The sequence below is a fragment of the Balaenoptera physalus genome (assembly GCF_965194825.1).
Source record: "Balaenoptera physalus genome assembly, chromosome: 10".
NCBI lineage: Eukaryota > Metazoa > Chordata > Mammalia > Artiodactyla > Balaenopteridae > Balaenoptera > Balaenoptera physalus.
This window is the reverse complement of record NC_138889.1, coordinates 78,181,573-78,201,666: the sequence shown is the minus strand read 5'-3', so window position 1 is coordinate 78,201,666 and position 20,094 is coordinate 78,181,573. Positions and strand designations below refer to the sequence as shown.

Sequence of the window (20,094 nt, the reverse complement as noted above, 5' to 3'; positions counted from 1 at the left end):
AGAACATGGGCTCTTTCACACATGGCTGCACTGCTTGATGTGTTTCTCCTCATTTGCTACCTACAAGGGGTTTTTGAAAGTGAAAAGACACACAGTTGGCATTCAATAAATAAAAATATGGCTTTTACAGTACCATTTTTTGCAGCAAGATTTTAGTGGGCAATAAAGCAAGCAATATTCCTGTTGCTTAATATTTCAAAAATATTAAGCATGTACACAGTTCCTAGAAAGGATGTTGATTAACCCTTTCTGGAAGAAGAAATCTACCAGTTAATAGCTGGATGACCATGGGCAATTTATGGAACATCTATGTGCCTCAGTTTCTTTGTCCATAAAGTAGAGACTATCAAAATTCCCACCTGATGAAGTTGTTCTGAGGATAAAATGAGTTAGAAAATGTGAAGTTTTTAGTAGAGTGACTAGAACATGAAGTAATCAGTCTTCCCTATTATTAATATTTATTTTCATGTCTATAAACCACATAAACCCTTCCACCCTTCAAGTCTCGTCACCGCCATGCAATCTGGCATGACTGTTCTCCGATCCTCTCTGCGCACTCCTCCCTAATCACCTACATACAGTGTTGACCCTATAATTTTACAGTTAATTATAAGATTATAACCTGTATCAGAATGCTATTGGTTGTTTCACGTATGTTGATTTTTGTCTCCAACTTGGTGTTTTAAAGTCCCTAGGGCTGAATTCTCTGGATCCTTCGTATCACCTAACTTAGTGCTAAGACCACAGCAGGCTTATTTTTGTGGATATAGTAAGTATAACATGACGTCCTTGTGAAGAGTTGTTTTTTAATAGTTTTCTAGTTTTCCTCCTCTTCATTATCACCCAGGTGATCTTCACTTGGATTAGAACTGAGGTCCCTGGCTCTCCATGCACTGTGCATTGCTTCAAGGCATGGCTCCAAGTTGTTTTATCTGTTCCATGGCTGGTCACAGCTTCCATTAGGAAGGTGTTTGTCACTGCAAAGATACTAATCAGGGCCAGGGGTGGCTTGGAGGATAGACCCTATCGTTAGTTTGAGGTCTGTTAGAATAATTCCCTGAGATGTCTTGTTTCAGCTCCAGAGCTGAAGTGGATAATATCCCATAGGCCTGTTGTGTCAGTCCAGGTAGGCAGAGGGTGATCAATGGACTTTGCGTTCACGCCTGAGTTTAGTGCAATTAATGCTATTCTGACATCATTTTGTGAAATTATATTTTTGAAATGTTTATCACCAACACTGAGGAGGAACATTTGCCTTCCTTGAGAAGTCCCCAAAATATATCCAATTTAACTTACAGTTAAACAGCTCCAGGCTTATATATGCATGGCTGGATTTGAAGGGGAGCAGGAAACTTGCAGAGGGTCTGATGGGACACATTTCTCATCTGATTTAACATTTGCAACTGTGTGTTAATATCCACTGTAAGGCCCTTTCTGGGGGACCCAGAATATCCCCTCTATTAGATGTTGGGAACTGTTCTTATCCTCTCCATCCTGTGACCTGACTATACCAATCCTATTCCACATCCATTCCATACCCAGGTGGTGTCTGTCCCTGGTCTCTCTGTCCATTTGAAGGTGGCAATTTTATGCCAAGCAACTGAGCTCCTCTGAGTCCGCAGACCACAGCCCCACATACTTCACACCACTGCTAGTTAGATGCACAAAGCTATTTAAACAGCGACATGGCCAGGTGGTGTCTGCCTTTGGGAAGTCTCTTAAATGGTAGATAATTCATTACTTGGATGAAAACCAAACCTAAAGTTCTTTGGCAACAAATATCAATTTTGAAGTTAATGAGAGATCATTAAATATTATCAAGGAAGGTTAGGGCAGGAGCTGTTTCAATGAAAATACTTTATGCATGGGTGGGTTTTATTGTTTGGCAAAGAGAAAATCCAATGAGTGTTCCGAGATTGGTGTGTATGCCTCTGTCTCTGAAACTTTCTTAGCTTGAAATACTCTGGTCCACAAAGATGCTTTCACCACCCTGGCATGTCTCTGCTCTGGAACAGAGAAAAAGCACATTTGAGCCTTTTTGCTTAAAGACTTTTTATGCGAACTCCTTTCAGATTAGACCAGTTCATATAATCATGCTTTCCTTTTTGCTCTGCCTGTCAGGATATTCGTAAACGTCTTTGTTAACTCTCATGGTTAGTATATTTTCTGTATTTTTCAAATATTTTTATTTTAATACCCCTACTGAATGTGTGTTCTTTGTATATACTAATTACTTTCAAGCGGTGGGGGATAAGTGAATGAATGAAAGAACAAATATAATTAGTTAAAAATCTACTTACCACCGTTTCTCATACCCTTTATTCCCCACCCCTTCCTTTCCTTTTCTACTCTGGATTCATATCATCAAAAATGCAGGCAAGGGCTTCCCTGGTGGCGCAGTGGTTGAGAATCTGCCTGCCAATGCAGGGGACACGGGTTCGAGCCCTGGTCTGGGAAGATCCCACATGCCGCGAAGCAACTAGGCCCGTGAGCCACAACTACTGAGCCTGCGCGTCTGGAGCCTGTGCTCCGCAACAAGAGAAGCCGCAATAGTGAGAGGCCCGCGCACCGCGATGAAGAGTGGCCCCCGCTTGCCACAACTAGAGAAAGCCCTCGCACAGAAACGAAGACCCAACACAGCCAAAAATAAAAAAAAAAAAAAAAAAAAAAGCAGGGAAGGTAATCGCATCAGTGGATAGCCAGGTGATACTATTGTTAAGGCTAAGATGCTATCAGATTACCTGTCAAGAACCTGCCACCTTGACATCCTGCCCCTGGTCTAGCAGGAGGGCCCGAAGACACAGCCCTTGAGTCCCTCGGATACAGCAATTCCCCGATGCTCTTGATTCAGACAGAATATAGCAGCTCTGTCTGGGTCTCAGTTATACTCCCTCATTCGCTCTTTGCCTTGTGTCCCATTGACCTCTAGCTGTTCTGCTTGGCAGCTCCTCTGCCTGTGGCTCATCACAGGTCTTCTCCTTTCCACACAGCTCGACGGTGTTAACATACTAAAAGCAGAAAGAAGATTTGGGATCAAAGGCACCTGGATTACAGCCTCTGTGTGCCACCTACTGGCTGTGGCATTTGGGACAAGTTATCTTAATCCCTGGTACCTTATTTCCCTCATCTTCAGTAAAAGGGCTTCCCTCCTAAGACAGTTGTGAGAACTAAATTATGTAATGCATGAAGTTCCCTGGCACAGGGTGTAGGTGCTCAGTTCATGATAATAGCTCACATTTATCGAGCACTTAAAAACACAAGTGCTGAATGTTTTCTTCCTATGTTAGCTTATTTAATCCTCACAATTACTCCACAGCAATTTATGAGGTCGGCACTTCTGTAAGTTGCTCAGTGCCTGGCAGAAAGTAAGCTCTCAATAAATGTTGGCTCTTATTAGTGTCACTGTTGCTGTCTTCATTTGACAGATGAGAGATTTAGGCGAAGGGGAGTTAAATGTTGACTATTATCATCTACTACTTGCTAGGATATTGGCATATAGGAACACTTATATTATAAAAAATTCCACCAGGATATATTATTTTAATCATTGTACACTGAGGAAACTAAGGTTTAGAGACAGAGGTTAAATAGTTTGCCAAATGTGGCTCAGCTAGAAAGCGGCCCAGCTGGGATTTGAATCCCAACAATCCTATAAGTATATACTGGAAACCTGCCTCTCCTGTATCACACTGTTACGGGCTAAGGTTTCATAACCCTCCACCCCCTGCAGTGAGGTTTGTCACAGGGAGCATCTCCAGCTTCTAGCCCTTTTTTTAAATCTCCACTCCTATGAGAACTAGACACTGGGCAATGACAGCAGAACCCAAATCATTCTTAGACCACTTCGATCAGCCCTGATGCTTCAATCAATAAAAAGTGAAATCTCCTTCCCAAGAGATTCCAGTGGAACATTCTCTGGTGGTTTTACGTTGCTCCGCAAGTTCACGTCAGCTGCAGCAGCTGCTCTGACAAGTAAATCCTCACTGGGCTGTTTACAGTGACCAGAAAACAGATTCCAGAGTCTGGGAACCTGCGTCACACAACCAAGTCCCTTTAGAGGAGGCAATAATGGGAGGCCAAGAGGTGCTGCGTCCCATAGGAGGAGCTATATGTTATCCCCGAGTCCGTCATCAACAAAATGGATTTTACCAGGATTTGAAAATTTTGTTTGATAACAATAATGACAAAATTGCATGAACAGTACAATTTAATTCAATACAAATCTATAGAAGATACAAAAAGACCTCAGCTGTACTGCAGGCTATAAAGAACTGATGACAACAACAAACTTAATCTGATAAATTCCATACAACACGTGCAAACACATGGCTATGAGAACATAGAAGAGGTAGGCCTTTTTTTTTTTTATTATTAGAGAAATATGACAGTGGTTCTCTATGTTAATTGACTATTCTTTCTAATCACTTGTAGACCTTAAAAAAATGACCTCAATCTATCCCATAACAGACCAACTGAATCAGATTCTCCCAGTGTGTGATGCCCCATTATAAGTATTTTTAAAAAGCTACTCACGTGAATCTACTGTGAAACACATTTGAGAATCACTAGTTTAGGGCGTAAAACTTCATCAGGATTTTGACAAGTGGAAATGGGGATAGAGGGGTGGTCAGGGAAAAGCATACAAGCAAAGGAGTAAAGACTGCAGGGTTTGGGAAGGGTGGAAGAAATATTTGCGGAGGCCCGAGGATTCATGTGGGAGATGAGAGGGAGCAGAGGAAAATAAAGATTCAAAGGCAGAAGCAAGATCACGGAGGCAGACTGACATCCAAGGGAATTTGAATCTCATTTTCAAAATATGTAAAATCCTGCTCTCTAGACATGGCATTGTTGATTATACACTAGTTTTCATTTCTAAATGACCCAGATAACTGTGCCCAGATAAAAAGGAACTGCTCACAGCTTCTATGTGAAAACCGAGAGTCACTGAACTCCCACCACTGCATCCAAACACAAAGCGCACCGGACCCCACAGTAATAAGGCATCCCTGTCATCTTCGTCTACAAATTCCAGCTAGCAAACCTGTTTATGCCCATCTTTCCCGGACTTATAAACATATACAAGCAAATGGGAGAGAAAGAGGGAGGTAGAGGAGACTCTGATAAGCTTCTCAAGAAGGGCGATTCCGTCTGTCTCTACAATACCTAGACTAGTCATTTCTTCAATTATATGATCTACTTTAGCAGAAAGAGGCAACAGTAAATCTTGCAAGGGTGCTGTTCTTTATGATGTTAGTAACGTTCGACGTTTCCAGTAACTGATGAAGTCAGTAGAGCAGGTGTTAACCTCATCTAACAAAAAATGGCATGGAGTGGCAGGTGACTGTTGGCCTGAAAGCCTATAATTGCCATATTTTAGATTCCAACATATGCCATCCCTGCTATTGTCTGGGGAAAAAGCATAGCTGAGTGCATGTTGCTAAAACACTTAAAAGAGTTTTTTAAACGATTGTTTTAGATGCTGCTATTTCTTTTAAATGTAAGCTGATGTTATTTAGGGCTTATTTTATGTGCTAATGTTCAGTGCCATTAAGATAGGTTATTATGATTCAAAATATTTCAAGTTATAAATCCTTCAAGAACAGAGATCTTATCTTCTTTATCCTCATATTCCCAGAAGACTTAACCCAGTACTGGTGTAATGGTTGTTCTTAATAAATATTATGTTTCTGAAACGAAAGACTCACATGATTTTGTGATATTTAACATCTTATGTTACTCACTGCAATCTACACAACTAGTTGTGTCAAACCAAATACAAAATAAATTTGACCTGATACAGTTTTATCTATTCCTTCAATCATTTGACATATATGCATTGAATGCCTAATTTGTGCCTACATTGTGTATACATGATGAAATGTGTGTACAGTGGTGAAACACAGACAAGGTCTCTGCCCTCAGAGAATCTGTACATTTGTGGCAGGAGACAATTACACATATGTATATACACAATAAATTTGTAAACCAAAAAAATGCTATAAAAGATATAAAAGAGAGATATAATGAAGCAACTACCCCAGATAAAATAGTCAGGGAGAGTCTCCTCAAACAAGTGGCATTCGAGCTAAGAATTAAATGAAAAAATAAGTCTACAAATAACAAACTCTGGAGAGGGTGTGGAGAAAAAGGAACCCTCCTACACTGCTGGTGGGAATGTAAATTGGTGCAGACACTGTGGAAACAGTATGGAGGTTTCTTAAAAAACTAAAAGTAGAGTTACCATATGATCCAGCAATCCCACTCCTGGGTATATATCTGGAAAAATGAAAACTCTAATTCAAAAAGATACATGCACCCCAACGTTCATAGCAGCACTATTTGCAATAGCCAAGACATGGAAGCAACCCAAGTGCCCATCAACAAATGATTGGCTTAAGAAGATGTGGTGGGGCTTCCTTGGTGGCGCAGTGGTTGAGAATCTGCCTGCCGATGCAGGGGACACGGGTTCGAGTCCTGGTCTGGGAAGATCCCACATGCCGCAGAGCAGCTAGGCCCGTGAGCCACAACTACTGAGCCTGCGCATCTGGAGCCTGTGCTCCGCAACAAGAGAGGCCGCAACAGTGAGAGGCCCGCGCACCGCGATGAAGAGTGGCCCCCACTTGCTGCAACTAGAGAAAGCCCTCACACAGAAACGAAGACCCAACACAGCCAAAAATAAATAAATAAATAAATAAAAATTAAAAAAAAAAAAAAGAAAGAAGATGTGGTGTGTGTATATATATATATATATATATATATATATACATACACACACATACATATATACACACAGAGTGGAATATTACTCAGCCATGAAAAGAAGGAAATGTTGACATTTGCAGCAACATGAATACACATAGAGAATATTATACTAAGTGAAATAAGAGAAAGACAAACACTATGTGATATCACTTATATGTGGAATCTAAAAAATAATACAAATGAGTCTATATACAAAACAGTAATAGACTCACAGACATAGAAAACAAACTTATGGTTACCAAAGAGAAGGGAAGGGAGGGAGGTACAAATAGGAGTATGGGATTAACAGATACAAACTACTATACATAAAATAGATAACTAGGATTTGCTGTATAGCACAGGGAACTATACCCAATATCTTGTAATAACCTTTAATGGAATATAATCTGCAAAGAAAAAGAAAACAAATCACTATGCTGTACACATGAAACTAACACAGTATTGTAAATCAACTATACTTCAAAAAAAAAAAAAGACAACCATGCAAGGAAACAGGTGTTGAGTGTTCCAGACGGAGAGAACAGCAAAGGCAAAGGCCCTGAAACTGGGTGAGTTCACTGTCATGTTCAAGGCATGAAAAGATCAGAAAGGCTAACATACATAAGAGATAAGCCCAATACGTGGGCAGGGACAATGTCACCTAAAGCCTGGAGGAAGACCATGCAAAGAAGTTAGAAATTTATTTACATCCAATGGGAAGGCGTTAGAAGGATGTAACAAGAAAGTGACATGATCAGATTTACACATCTATTACACCAAGAAATATTCTGAACCAACAGTGCTCTCAACTACCAAATATAACCTAAATGATGGTCAGATTTCTCTTCTTAGTAAGACCCATATACAAAACTATTTTTACAGGTGAGGAAATGAAAGCGAATTCAGAAAATATGTTACTACTAAAAGCAACCCTAGTTCCTTGCCAAGGAATCCAGTTCACCGACATTTTCCTGGGCAGAGCAGGAAGCAGTTCATGGATGAAGAAAGTGCATCCCTGGGGGGGGGGGGCAGAGCTTTGTTCCCCAGGCACGTCACTCAGCATGGCAGAGAGAAATCAGCAGGTGAGGTGACCATGACATCTGTCATTCTAACAGGGACATTTATGACAGTGACAGGGCACGATTGATAATTACATCAGAACAATAGGTATAAAGTGGGACTGTCCCCAGCATCTGGGACATAGATGAGCTAGGCTTGAGTCTCGACTTGTACCAAACAAACTACGTGGCTGGAAGCAAGGTGTCACCCTTTCTGAGATTGCACTTCTTTACTGGACACATGAACTGTGGTTGCATCTTCTCATTTACTGCACACCAACTACCAAAGGGTCTCGCTGGAGAGACAGAAGAATAAACCTCATTTCATGTTCACAGACTAGTCCAAGAGCAAATAAACTGAATGGTAGTGCAACAGGTGAAGCCACAGAAACATATGCCGGGGTAAAAGCTCTAGAGCTAGAGAGGAGAGGAGTGATAACTCCTACGAAGACATCAAAGAATGCTTCATGGGGTCCCAGTGAAACATGAGCTGAAGTTAGGAAAAGGAACAAAACTTCACATGTGAATCAGCAGGATCAAGGAGAGGAGCTCCTTGACTCAGAGCTCCGTTCCATTCCAGTCAGAGGGGTCGGCCCGTGCAAAGGCACAGAAGTGTGCGACACCATGGCAGGTCCAGGCAGTTATCAAATTGGATCAACTAAGTCATGTTTAAGGTCTTTTATGCACAAAAAAGCTAAGAGTCACCTATTTATTGATGTTAAGTACTGTTTTTAAAAAGGAAATTTTTATCTTTAGCCCCAAAATGTAATACCGCATATGTCAATATTCTATATTTCTATCCAACAACAGCCATTTGATCTATCCCTATTCACATAACATCTATTTACTCTGAGTTGTACACATACAGAAGTTCCTGGCCATGTGTAAAGGAAGTATATGAAGACCCAGGATAGATGCAAACCTCTCCCGGAGGTTGCAAATCATCGTTTTAACAATAAAAGAAACACGGATAGACGTGGGGCAGAGGGCTGAATATGCAGGAACATGAACATTTCCATTTTATAGATGAGACAACTGAGGTAGAGTTTAGATAAGACCTTGCAACCTACCTAGTAATGGCAGAGCTGGAATTTGACTTCAGGGAGTCTGGCTCAAGGGTCTATGCCTCCAACAACTACACTGCGTGCCTCTCAGCAGTAATGCTGACATTGCAATGGACCATTCATGCCATGTGCCTATTGTTCCCCAGTTCAGCTTTGCTTCAGAGCAATCTTAGGGGAAGAGTTGTAAAAAACACTGACTGGTTCTCAGGAGCAACCTTTAGAAAAAATAAGATAGATATGCAGAGAGCAAAGTCAAATTTCCATTTTCTAATTCAGCATTCTGAACTTTGAGAACCCATGGTCAGAATGCTTGCCCTCTGGGTCTGTCCAAATCAGCATTAAGAATTCAGCTGAGTCCACATGGCATGAAATAATGGGATTGGCCAAGGTTCTCATGGAAACGATTACATTTTTGATCAGTTGTTTGGATTTCATGAAAGGTATAAGGTCTTGAAGGGGAAGAACTCCATCTGTTAACTTCCTCTGTTCAGCAGTTAACAGAACTGCAAGCAGAAAAGTGATTCAAGGAGACCTTGCAAAGATGATAGCAGTGGTAATAGCAACAATAATAAGGTTAATTTGACTCTATCATATTTGTGCATCAATCCAAAGCTTATAATCTTTAAATATTATGGTATCCCATTTAAATCTAATAATATATGTGCATTATTATCCACATTTTTATGTATTCACAGGAGAAGGCTCAGAGAGGTACAGTGACTTCTGTAGTACAAGAGCTGAGATTTAAACTAAACTTTCTAAGTCCCGCAATATTTCCTCTTCTCCCAAAGCTCTATCTTAAACTGTGAAAAATTCCAGCAAGTCATCATGGTTTCCTTCAGAAAGAACTAAAAGCCACAGCCTACAGACACAGCCTTTGTCCTCTGACTGCCCCAGTTTCTGTATAATAGTACTAAAACCCTGCACTGCCTAATCCCTGGCCTGATCCCTGAATTGTAGAGGGAGGAAATTTGAAAACTGATGAGTTTAACCAGTGAGGGGTCATATCTTAACACTGGCAGCTGAACAGACTACCAAAGCAGGCTACCCCTCCTGCAAAGGTCCAGATGGATGGAGGGCATGGCTGAAAGCTGCTTACCAATACAGGACTCCCCGGACAGTGAATAGGTCCCATCGTCATGGAAACCGCTTCTGCACTCACAGTGGTACCACCCTGGCAGGTTAACGCAGCGGGAATGGTTGTGGCACTCAATGATCCCCTCTGTACATTCATCAATATCTGCCTCAGAGAAAAACACAAGCCCACCAGGACATTAATTTCTTTTGACACTAACCTTTCAATAAACACCTAAAACATGCTCATGTCAACATATCAACTAAAACTGGTTAGTCACCTAAAATAAAGTTACAGGAAAAACTGTATCCCATCTTTTTTTTCTAGAATCCAAACAAACAGAAAGCTTCATTTTTTGGATGCTTTCTCATAAATTGAACAATGAATGAGAACTGATGGTCATGAAGACATTCCTAACGGCACATGCTGTGTTAGTTTCTGAATCACCAGAAACTAAATCGAGGATGTTTGGCACAGTTTTGTTATTCAGAGTATATGACTCTTCTCTGATTCAGTGATTTCAGTACAGTAATCCCAGATATTAATTGGTATTCTTTGAAAATATCTGTGAACAAATAAGTTCAGGAAACTCTAGGTTAAATAGTGTTACACAAATGTTTTATAGATTTCAGTCTCAGAGACTTATCATATTTATATGCCCTGCAAAACTTAGGAGAATCATAATACGCACTGTTTCCCAAATTTATTTGGCCAAGGAATGCTTTGTCTTTGGATATATCTTGTGAAACTAAGTTTTGGGGGAGCACAGTCTGAGAACCACTGTTCTAATTCTTTCTAAAACTGCTGATTCGCTTAAGGACTTGATTTGTGATAGTCAATCAGAGCTCCTCATTCTTCAATCATGCCTGATGAAAAGAAGTTTTCTGGGCTGTATTTGCTCTATCAGCAAATGCCTGGATCACGCACAGATTCTCTAGCCCAAAGGCTTGCCTCTGAGCTGAAGGAAAGTGACACCACTGCAGAAAGATGATCTGTCAATCGTCATGACAGGCTCAGCTCATCTTACAGAATCTCTCCAGGTAATTATTTCTTGGAATACAGCCATTGCTGGCTGGGAATCCCCCCCTAGTCCTCCTAGAAACACCTGAACTACAGCAGTCTTATACAAATAGAAATTTAATTAATACTAAGATATAACACATAATGGATAGAACGCACTTTGGAGTCCTGTTCAGCAGTGCCCTGCTGTAGGCATCAGCTACCAGTGTATCTATTATACTGAAAAGTCCTGAGTTGTGCACAAGGCTGTGAATGTAGTTTGAAACCTGCCAGTCTCATCTCATAGCATTCCAGCCAAGTAAAGAGAGGAAAGGTGCAGCTCTTTATTCTGGGCAACTCCATCCTGGCCTTTTTCTGCCAACTGCCATCTTCTTCCTTTATGGCTGTGTCATTAAGTTCATGTCGCCCTTGTGACATACAGACATACATCCCTCAGGTTTCTAAATGCAATCAGGCCGCAGGACCTAGTGCTTCTATAGCACCTTCAGCTATAGCAGTCAGGTTGTGTGTGCATTTATTATAAATCTCCAAACAATAAAATTTCAACAACTATGTTTTCATTGCTGAAATTTTACAGGTGTGTGGTTCAGTGGGACACACCTTGAATCACTAAAATGTTCATAAATTGAAACAGAGAAGTGACTTGAGGCCATGTCTCACAGAGGGGAAGGACCGGGCCCTAAGTTATGAAGTCAGTTTGGTTATTTCTAAATACAGGTCACCAAGAGGAACAGACATAACTAGAAGACTGATTTTCAGAGATAACTTCTCTATGAGAGGCTGAAAGATAACTCTCTGTAACAAAGCAGCAATAAATTTTGCCTCAGACATTTATTTCCAAAGCTTCCAGAAAGTCTGTCATGATCCCCACAGACCCTGTGATTTCTAGACTAATGACAATATTTAGGTAACAACCATCTAGCCACAGTTAGTGTGTCAGGAAACCAGGACATACAAAAGCAAAACTTCTCAAATAACCAAAGAAAGCATGTGTCCTGGTTGGTCTCATTGTCACCTGCTGCCTCTTTCACTCTCAAAACCAACTCAGTTTGGAGGATAAATTATCTGAACATCTTACAAATAATTCCTCCTGCTCTCAATTCTACAGGAAATTTCTAGGAGGGGCAGGAGTACTGAATGATGTGCAAATATTTTTTTTCGATTCACATATAGTTTTATTCCCCAAAATGAAATAAGAGAAACTAGTAAAAGCTTCCACAATCCAGCAGGATATAAGTTATCTGTGTAGCATGGGAGACTCTTATAGGGAGTGAATACAACCAGTCAAGTTATACATCTGCAATTACCCCAGAGACACTGGGGTATTCCTGGCTTATACTGAAAATTAGAAAAGTAGTGGAGGTGTTCCTTGCCTGGGAGCTGCACTGCACACAGCAGCTTCCGGGGCTTCACTGGGAATAAGCAGGGCTCACGGCACAGTAGCACCTGCAAACAAGGCTGCACATTTCTATTTCGTGGGCCAGGTCTATAACTGAAGCCAACAGTTTCATTTCATATGAAACCAGGCTGTACTTGAGAGGTGCTTATATTTTCGTCGTGTTCATAAAACTGGCTATTTCTTCTGTATAGTCGCAGTAGTATTAAAAGCAACAACCACAAACCCAAATACAGAAAACACCTGGAGGCTTTTCAGTGATACTTTGGGGACTTTAAAAACTGTTAAATGCCTTGTGGCTGCCTTTGTCCTAAGAGATTTGTTTCTCCCAGTCAGCACTTGCTACGGGCAAACAAACAAGACAGATGCTCTGGGAACGGGGTCTCTGTGAGTTCACCATGGAATCCGGCCCCCTGTCTCAAGGAATTCTGATAAATCACAGTGAGCCTGGGTGCATCACACGGTGTCAGACATTGCAAAGGAAACAGACAAATAAAAAAATCATTTTTCCTTCCTATAACAAATCCCAGGATTTTGTTTAAATCTCAGTTTAATCCAGCACAGACCCGAAAATGTAGCAGAGGAAACAAGAGATGTTGGAGGATTCCTGAGAGTGGAACCTATAGTATTCACTTTTGTATCCAAGTGTCTGCTACATAATGAATCACATGATAGCCCAGGTCAAACAGCTAACATATGGTGAAACCAGGTTCAGAATGAGCTAGAACCCGTACTTGTCATTCTTCTATCACATCATGTCATTGATGAATGGAGAAAGGAAGATTTACACCAAGATAATGTATTTATTCAATTCTCTAAATATTGGCTGAGCTGAAAATACGTGTCAAGGATGATATTTGTATTGTGGCAGTTGCAAAACAGATGCAAAAGTGAAGAAGATGTGATTCCTGAAACGCAGGAGCTCTCGATCAAGAGGAAGAAGTATATAACACCCACTCATCCTTCAAACCCTAACTGATATCACCTTCTCCAACTCCTCCAGACATACAGGTCCTCCCTCCCTAATGCCTCACTATGTACACACACATCTATTTAAGCACAGCAGTATTTCCCTTTTGTGTCCATCCCTCAAATGCAGACTTCCCAAGGATACAGACAACATCTTACGTTTACATTCCTTGGAATAATAAGTGAATGTCAAGCAATATGAAAGTACCCAGTACAAGTCTGTGGGAATGAATGAATGAAAAAATAAATGACAAAGGACCGAACATAAGGAACAATGAAAAAGTGCTATAATAGAGATTCAAAGTACCACAAGAGATCCTGCTATTTGCAAATCACAAAGATACAATGTCAATTCACAAAACTAAATATTATGGGGTTAGTTTAATCTTTACATCTTATTTACCTCTAAAAGACACTATACAGTTTTTAAGACTTTGCTCCTGACTCTAATCTTTAGGGATTTTCAGGCAACAAAACACACACAGTTAAAGTTGCCTTCAATCAAGAATCCGACTTGTACTTTGAGTTTTTAATTCAGCATGAAAAACAGAGGACAACCCAAGGTTTTTCCATAGGATGTGTCCTAAGCAACATATTTAACCCTATTTGGAATGTGCAGTGAATTTGCTATCAAAAGTCATTGGCGGGCTTCCCTGGTGGCGCAGTGGTTGAGAGTCTGCCTGCCAATGCAGGGGACGTGGGTTCGAGCCCTGGTCTGGGAGGATCCCACATGCCGCGGAGCGGCTGGGCCCCGTGAGCCACGATTGCTGAGCTTGTGCGTCTGGAGCCTGTGCTCCGCAACGGGAGAGGCCGCGATGGTGAGAGGCCCGCGCACCGTGATGAAGAGTGGCCCCCGCTTGCCACAACTAGAGAAGGCCCTAGCACAGAAACGAAGACCCAACACAGCCATAAATAAATAAATAAAAATTAAAAAAAAAAAAAAAAAAAAAAAAAGTCATTGGCAAACACATCCTTGGATTCTTGCAAAATTCTAGTTTCTTGACTTGGATGAATCTCTTCCTTCATCTGATCTCCTCTCTCTCAGATTTGCTATTTGAAAATTTACAAAATAAAGTTGTTCTCAAAGTTTATTTCCAAGGAGATACTTTTGTATTTCATATTAATTGGTTAAAGTTCACAGAGAAATAGTTGATTATATCTTTTCTAGGGATTTGTAGGTTGAGCCATGAGAAAAACTTTTGGTGCTTTCATTCATTCAACAAAAGTTTATTGAGCATACTTGTATGAAGCTATATTCCACCCTATGATAAAAAGATGAAAAAGATAAGGTCCCTGTACTCCAGACACTTAGAGTCTATCAGGGCAACTGGAATGTAAACATATAACCATGGTTGAGAACATTGGCTTTGAACACAAATATGACTTCAAACTCCTGCTCAACAACACACTAATATATTGTTTAGATTTTTCCAAATTTTTGCTTTCTGATCTGTAGATCAGGAATAACAAAATCAAACTTCATAGATGTGATGACCAAAAGAGACCCTTAAGCAAAATCTACTGTTTCCCCTACTGTATAGGATATTAACTTTGGACTCTATATTACTGCTTAAAAATAGAAGACAGAAAAAAATTAATATTACCTTGTAACAAGGTCACTGGTTAGGACTGAGAGATGATTTCTGGATCTTTAAAAATGTTCATTTGTATTTTTTTTAATTTATATATTTTTTATTATTTTTTTAGCATCTTTATTGCAGTATAATTGCTTGACAATGGTGTGTTAGTTTCTGCTTTATAACAAAGTAAATCAGCTATACATATACATATATCCCCATATCTCCTCCCTCTTGCGTCTCCCTCCCACCCTCCCTATCCCACCCCTCAAGGTGGTCACAAAGCACCGAGCTGATCTCCCTGTGCTATGTGGCTGCTTCCCACTAGCTATCTATTTTACATTTGGTAGTGTATATATGTCCATGCTACTCTCTCACTTCGTCCCAACTTACTCTTCCCCCTCCCTGTGCCCTCAAGTCCATTCTCTACGTCTGCATCTTTATTCCTCTCCTGCCCTTAGGTTCTTCAGAACCTTTTTTTTTTTTTTTAGAGTCCATATGTATGTATTAACATATGGTATTTCTTTTTCTCTTTCTGACTTACTTCACTCTGTATGACAGAATCTAGGTCCATCCGCCTCACTACAAATAACATGATTTCGTTTCTTTTTTATGGCTGAGTAATATTCCATTGTATATATGTGCCACATCTTCTTTATCCATTCACCTGTTGATGGACACGTCCTGGCTACTGTAAATAGTGCTGCAATGAACACTGTGGTACATGAGTCTTTTTGAATTATGGTTTTTTCAGGGTATATGCCCAGTAATGGGATTGCTGGGTAGTATGGTAGTTCTATTTCTGGTTTTCTTAAGGAACCTCCATACTGTTCTCCACAGTGGCTGTATCAATTTACATTCCCACCAACAGTGCAAGGGGGTTCCCTTTTCTCCACACCCTCTCCAGTATTTATTGTTTGTAGATTTTTTGATGATGGCCATTCTGACGGGTGTGAGGTGATGCCTCATTGTAGTTTTTATTTGCATTTCTCTAATGATTAGTGGTGTTGAGCATCCTTTCATGTGTTTGTTGGCAATCTGTATATCTTCTCTGGAAATGTCTATTTAGGTCTTCTGCCCATTTTTGGATTGGGTTGTTTGTTTTTTTGATATTGAGCTGCGTGCGCTGCTTGTAAATCTTGGAGATTAATCCTTTGTCAGTTGCTTCATTTGCAAATATTTTCTCCCATTCTGAGGGTTGTCTTTTTGTCTTGTTTATGATTTCCTTTGCTGTGCAAAACTTTTTAAGTTTCATTAGGTCCCACTTGTTTATTTTTGTTTTTATTTCCATTTTTCTAGGAGGTGGGTCAAAAAGGATCTTGCTGTGATTTATGTCATAGAGTGTTCTGCCTATGTTTTCCTCTAAGAGTTTTATAGTGTCTGGCCTTACATTAGGTCTTTAATCCATTTTGAGTTTATTTTTGTGTATGGTGTTAGGGAGTGTTCTCATTTCATTCTTTTACTTGTAGCTGTCCAGTTTTCCCAGCACCACTTATTGAAGAGGCTGTCTTTTCTCCATTGTATATTCTTGCCTCCTTTATCAAAAATAGGGTGACCATATGTGCATGGGTTTACCTCTGGGCTTTCTATCCTGTTCCATTGATCTATATTTCTGTTTTTGTGCCAGTACCATACTGTCTTGATGACTGTAGCTTTGTAGTATAGTCTGAAGTCCGGGAGCCTGATTCCTCCAGCTCCATTTTTCGTTCTCACGATTGCTTTGGCTATTCGGGGTCTTTTGTGTTTCCATACAAATTGTGAAATGTTTTGTTCTAGTTCTGTGAAAAACGCCATTGGTAGTTTGATAGGGATTGCTTGATTGAATCTGTAGATTGCTTTAGGTAGTACAGTCATTTTTCACAATGTTGATTCTTCCAATCCAAGAACATGGCATATCTCTCCACTTACCTCAACATAATAAAGGCCATATATGACAAACCCACAGCCAACATCATTCTCAATGGTGAAAAACTGAAACCATTTCCACTAAGATCAGGAATAAGACAAGGTTGTCCACTTTCACCCCTATTATTCAACATAGTTTTGGAAGTTTTAGCCACAGCAGTCAGAGAAGAAAAATATATAAAAGGAATCCAAATCGGAAAAGAAGAAGTAAAGCTGTCACTGTTTGCAGATGACATGATACTATACATACAGAATCCTAAAGACGCTACCAGAAAACTACTAGAGCTAATCAATGAATTTGGTAAAGTAGCACGATACAAAATTAATGCACAGAAATCTCTTGCATTCCTATACACTAATGATGAAAAATCTAAAAGAGAAATTAAGGAAACATTCCCATTTACCATTGCAACAAAAAGAATAAAAGACCTAGGAATAAACCTACCTAAGGAGACAAAAGACCTATATGCAGAAAACTATAAGACACTGATGCTCATTTGTATTTTGAGACAATTGTAATATTGCAAAACATTCAGGGATAGAATCTATGAATCTATAATATATACCCCATAAAACTGGATTCTCTCCTCCCAAAAAATGTTACTTGAATTTAAGGAAGTAAAGCAATACCATAAAGTGCCACAAGTACAGTGAACACAAACCTGATTATTATCTAATATTTGCTGAGTTCCAGGACTCTACTGAACATAGCATGCATCGGAATACTTGAGGGAAACTAAAAAGACAAATAAATGAAAAAGAGAGGTTCTGTGGAAAGGCAAATCAAAACTACATGGAGGTATCACCTCACACTGGTCAGAATGGCCATCATCAAAAAGTCTACAAATAATAAATGCTGGAGAGGGTGTGGACAAAAGGGAACCCTCTTGCACTGTTGGTGGGAATGTAAATTGATGCAGCCACTATGGAAAACAGTGTGGAGATCCAGCAATCCCACTCCTGGTCATATATTCAGAGAAAACTTTAATTCGAAAATTTACGTGCACCCCAATGTTCGTAGCAGCACTATTTACAATAGCCAAGACATGGAAACAACCTAAGTGTCCATCAACAAATGAATGGATAAAGAAGAGGTAGTGTGTGTGTGTATATATATATAAAATGGAACACTACTCAGACACAAATAAGAATGAAATAACGCCATTTGCAGCAACAGGGATGGACCTAGAGATTATCATACTAAGTGAAGTAAGTCAGAGAAAGAAATATTACATAGTACTACTTATATGTGGAATCTAAAAAAAATGATACAAATGAACTTATTTACAAAATAGAAACAGACTCACACACGTAGAAAATACACTTATGGTTATCAAAGGGAAAAGGTCGGGGGAGGGATAAACCAGGAGCTCGGGATTAACAGATACAAGCTACTATAGATAAAATAGATAAATGAGAAGGACTTCCTGTATAGAACAGGGAACTATATTCATATCTTGTATAACCTATAATGGAAAAGAATCTGTAAAAGAATATATATATGTGTGTGTGCACATGTGTGTGTGTGCATGTGCGTGTGTACCCACTGAATCACGTTGCGGTACACCAGAAACTAACACAACGTTGTAAAACAACTATACTTGAATTAAAAAATAAATAAATAAAAAGAAAGGCTCTGTGGTAAAAACAGGCTAGCTCTTCCATCTTTTCTTCTTGGGCTCCCAAGGGTGTGTCCTGAGCACAGGTCCTTTACAGATGGGTGAGGCCTACACGTCTTTTGCAGATGGGTGAGGCTTTGTGACTAAGCTCTAGCTCTAAAGTTAGAAATAATGTAATTCCAATATGGCCCACAAAAATATCTCATATGAACCTCCATGCTATTTCCACCTTCCCACTGGAGGCTAATGTACAGGGGAACTTGGAAGCCACAGGTTGAAAATGGCAGAGGCTTTGTCTGTCTGGCTCCATGCGTGACTAAGTGGAGCAGAGCCCTTCCACAGACCTGAAACTGTCAGGGACTCTTTATGTGAGCAGAGATATGTTTCTGTCTTATTGAGCCATTATACGTTTTGGGGCTGCTTTATTGCTACAGCCAGCATTTCCTAACTGTTTTGATAGACCCCTTTCCACATTAAGGGGAAAGACTGTGCTAAGGTCAGAAGCATGCAGACACAATCTCTAAAAACAAAAACAAAAATAAGCAAACAAGAAAAGAACAGCACCTATCAAGATTATGCAGGCACCTACAGGGGTGGTTTTGTGCTGAAAACCAAGAATCGAGATAATGTGCAAATGAGACAAAGCTTTGTAGTCAAATATACCTGAGTTTGAATCCTGGCTCTGTGACTTCCTAGTTAGAAGACTCTGAGCAGGTTGTTTATATTTTTTCAGCTTCAGTTTCCTTGGCTCTTAAAGGAGGAGGATATTACCTAGCTCTCATTGTTACTTTAAGGATTGAATGAGATCAATGTAAAGCTGCTCCACCAAACTAGGCAGGCACTCATTAGGTCTGCAATCATTAACATTCTGTAATTTCTAATCCCCACTTGGTCATGGAGGAGCTATGTGTCCAGGCCAAGACAGTCCAAGTCTCCAGGCTTCCATTCCTTTCATGTAAAAGGAAAGGACTGTGCTATAGCACACCTCAGTCTTCTTCCAGCTTTAACTCCCTACAAGATGGCAGATCTGGGCTTTGGGCTGATGTCTTCATCTGCTACTAACCAGCTGAATGGTGTTATCAAGTTTAAATGATCGCTTTGTACCTCAGTTTCTTCATTATCTAATTTGCAATAACAAAAATAAATGTTTCGTCTGCCTCACAAACAAAGCTTCAATAAGGTATAAACAAGCCCTGGAAGTCAATTAACTGCTACACAGAATATATGGTGACATCATTATTACTGTTTCTTCTTCGTAAGTCCCGATCAGCAACTCGTTTGGGTCCATTAAACTGAACGGTGCCTGCTATTAATAATAGCATCAGTGGCATTGGTGATATTGCTCTTCTCTGCCTTTTGTAAATCTCTTTCTTTACTGACTTGGCACGAGAGAGTTGTACCCTTCTAATTTTATCTCTGAAGTGTTTCTTTTTGTTTGACTATTCTCTGAACAAATCATTCCCAAATTCTTCTACAACGAATCACCTTAACCCACTTTAACTCTCCTCTCTAATCTGGAGGGTGTCTCATCTACATCTCTATAACGTGACCTCTAACAGAAGTTCATACACACATTTACTATTGCCTATGAATAAGTTAATCTCAGAGGTCTCTTCATTTCAAACTCATTCTACCCAAAGCATTACATAACATATATCTTTCTATGTATC

At 39.9% G+C, this 20,094-nt stretch overlaps 1 protein-coding gene across 3 annotated transcripts in view; it reads right to left on the bottom strand.

Annotated features, from left to right (window-relative positions):
- The window catches only part of NELL1 (neural EGFL like 1), an 856,536-nt gene that overhangs the window by 77,339 nt on the left and 759,103 nt on the right, over positions 1-20,094 (bottom strand). For 2 of the 3 annotated variants that reach the window (XM_082476604.1, XM_082476603.1), the window contains exon 16: positions 9,963-10,103. The exons of the other annotated variant lie outside the window; for it this stretch is intronic. In XM_082476604.1, coding sequence (XP_082332730.1) covers positions 9,963-10,103 — 141 coding nt within the window. The remainder of the gene's footprint in view (positions 1-9,962; positions 10,104-20,094) is intronic. 3 annotated transcript variants of the gene reach the window in all.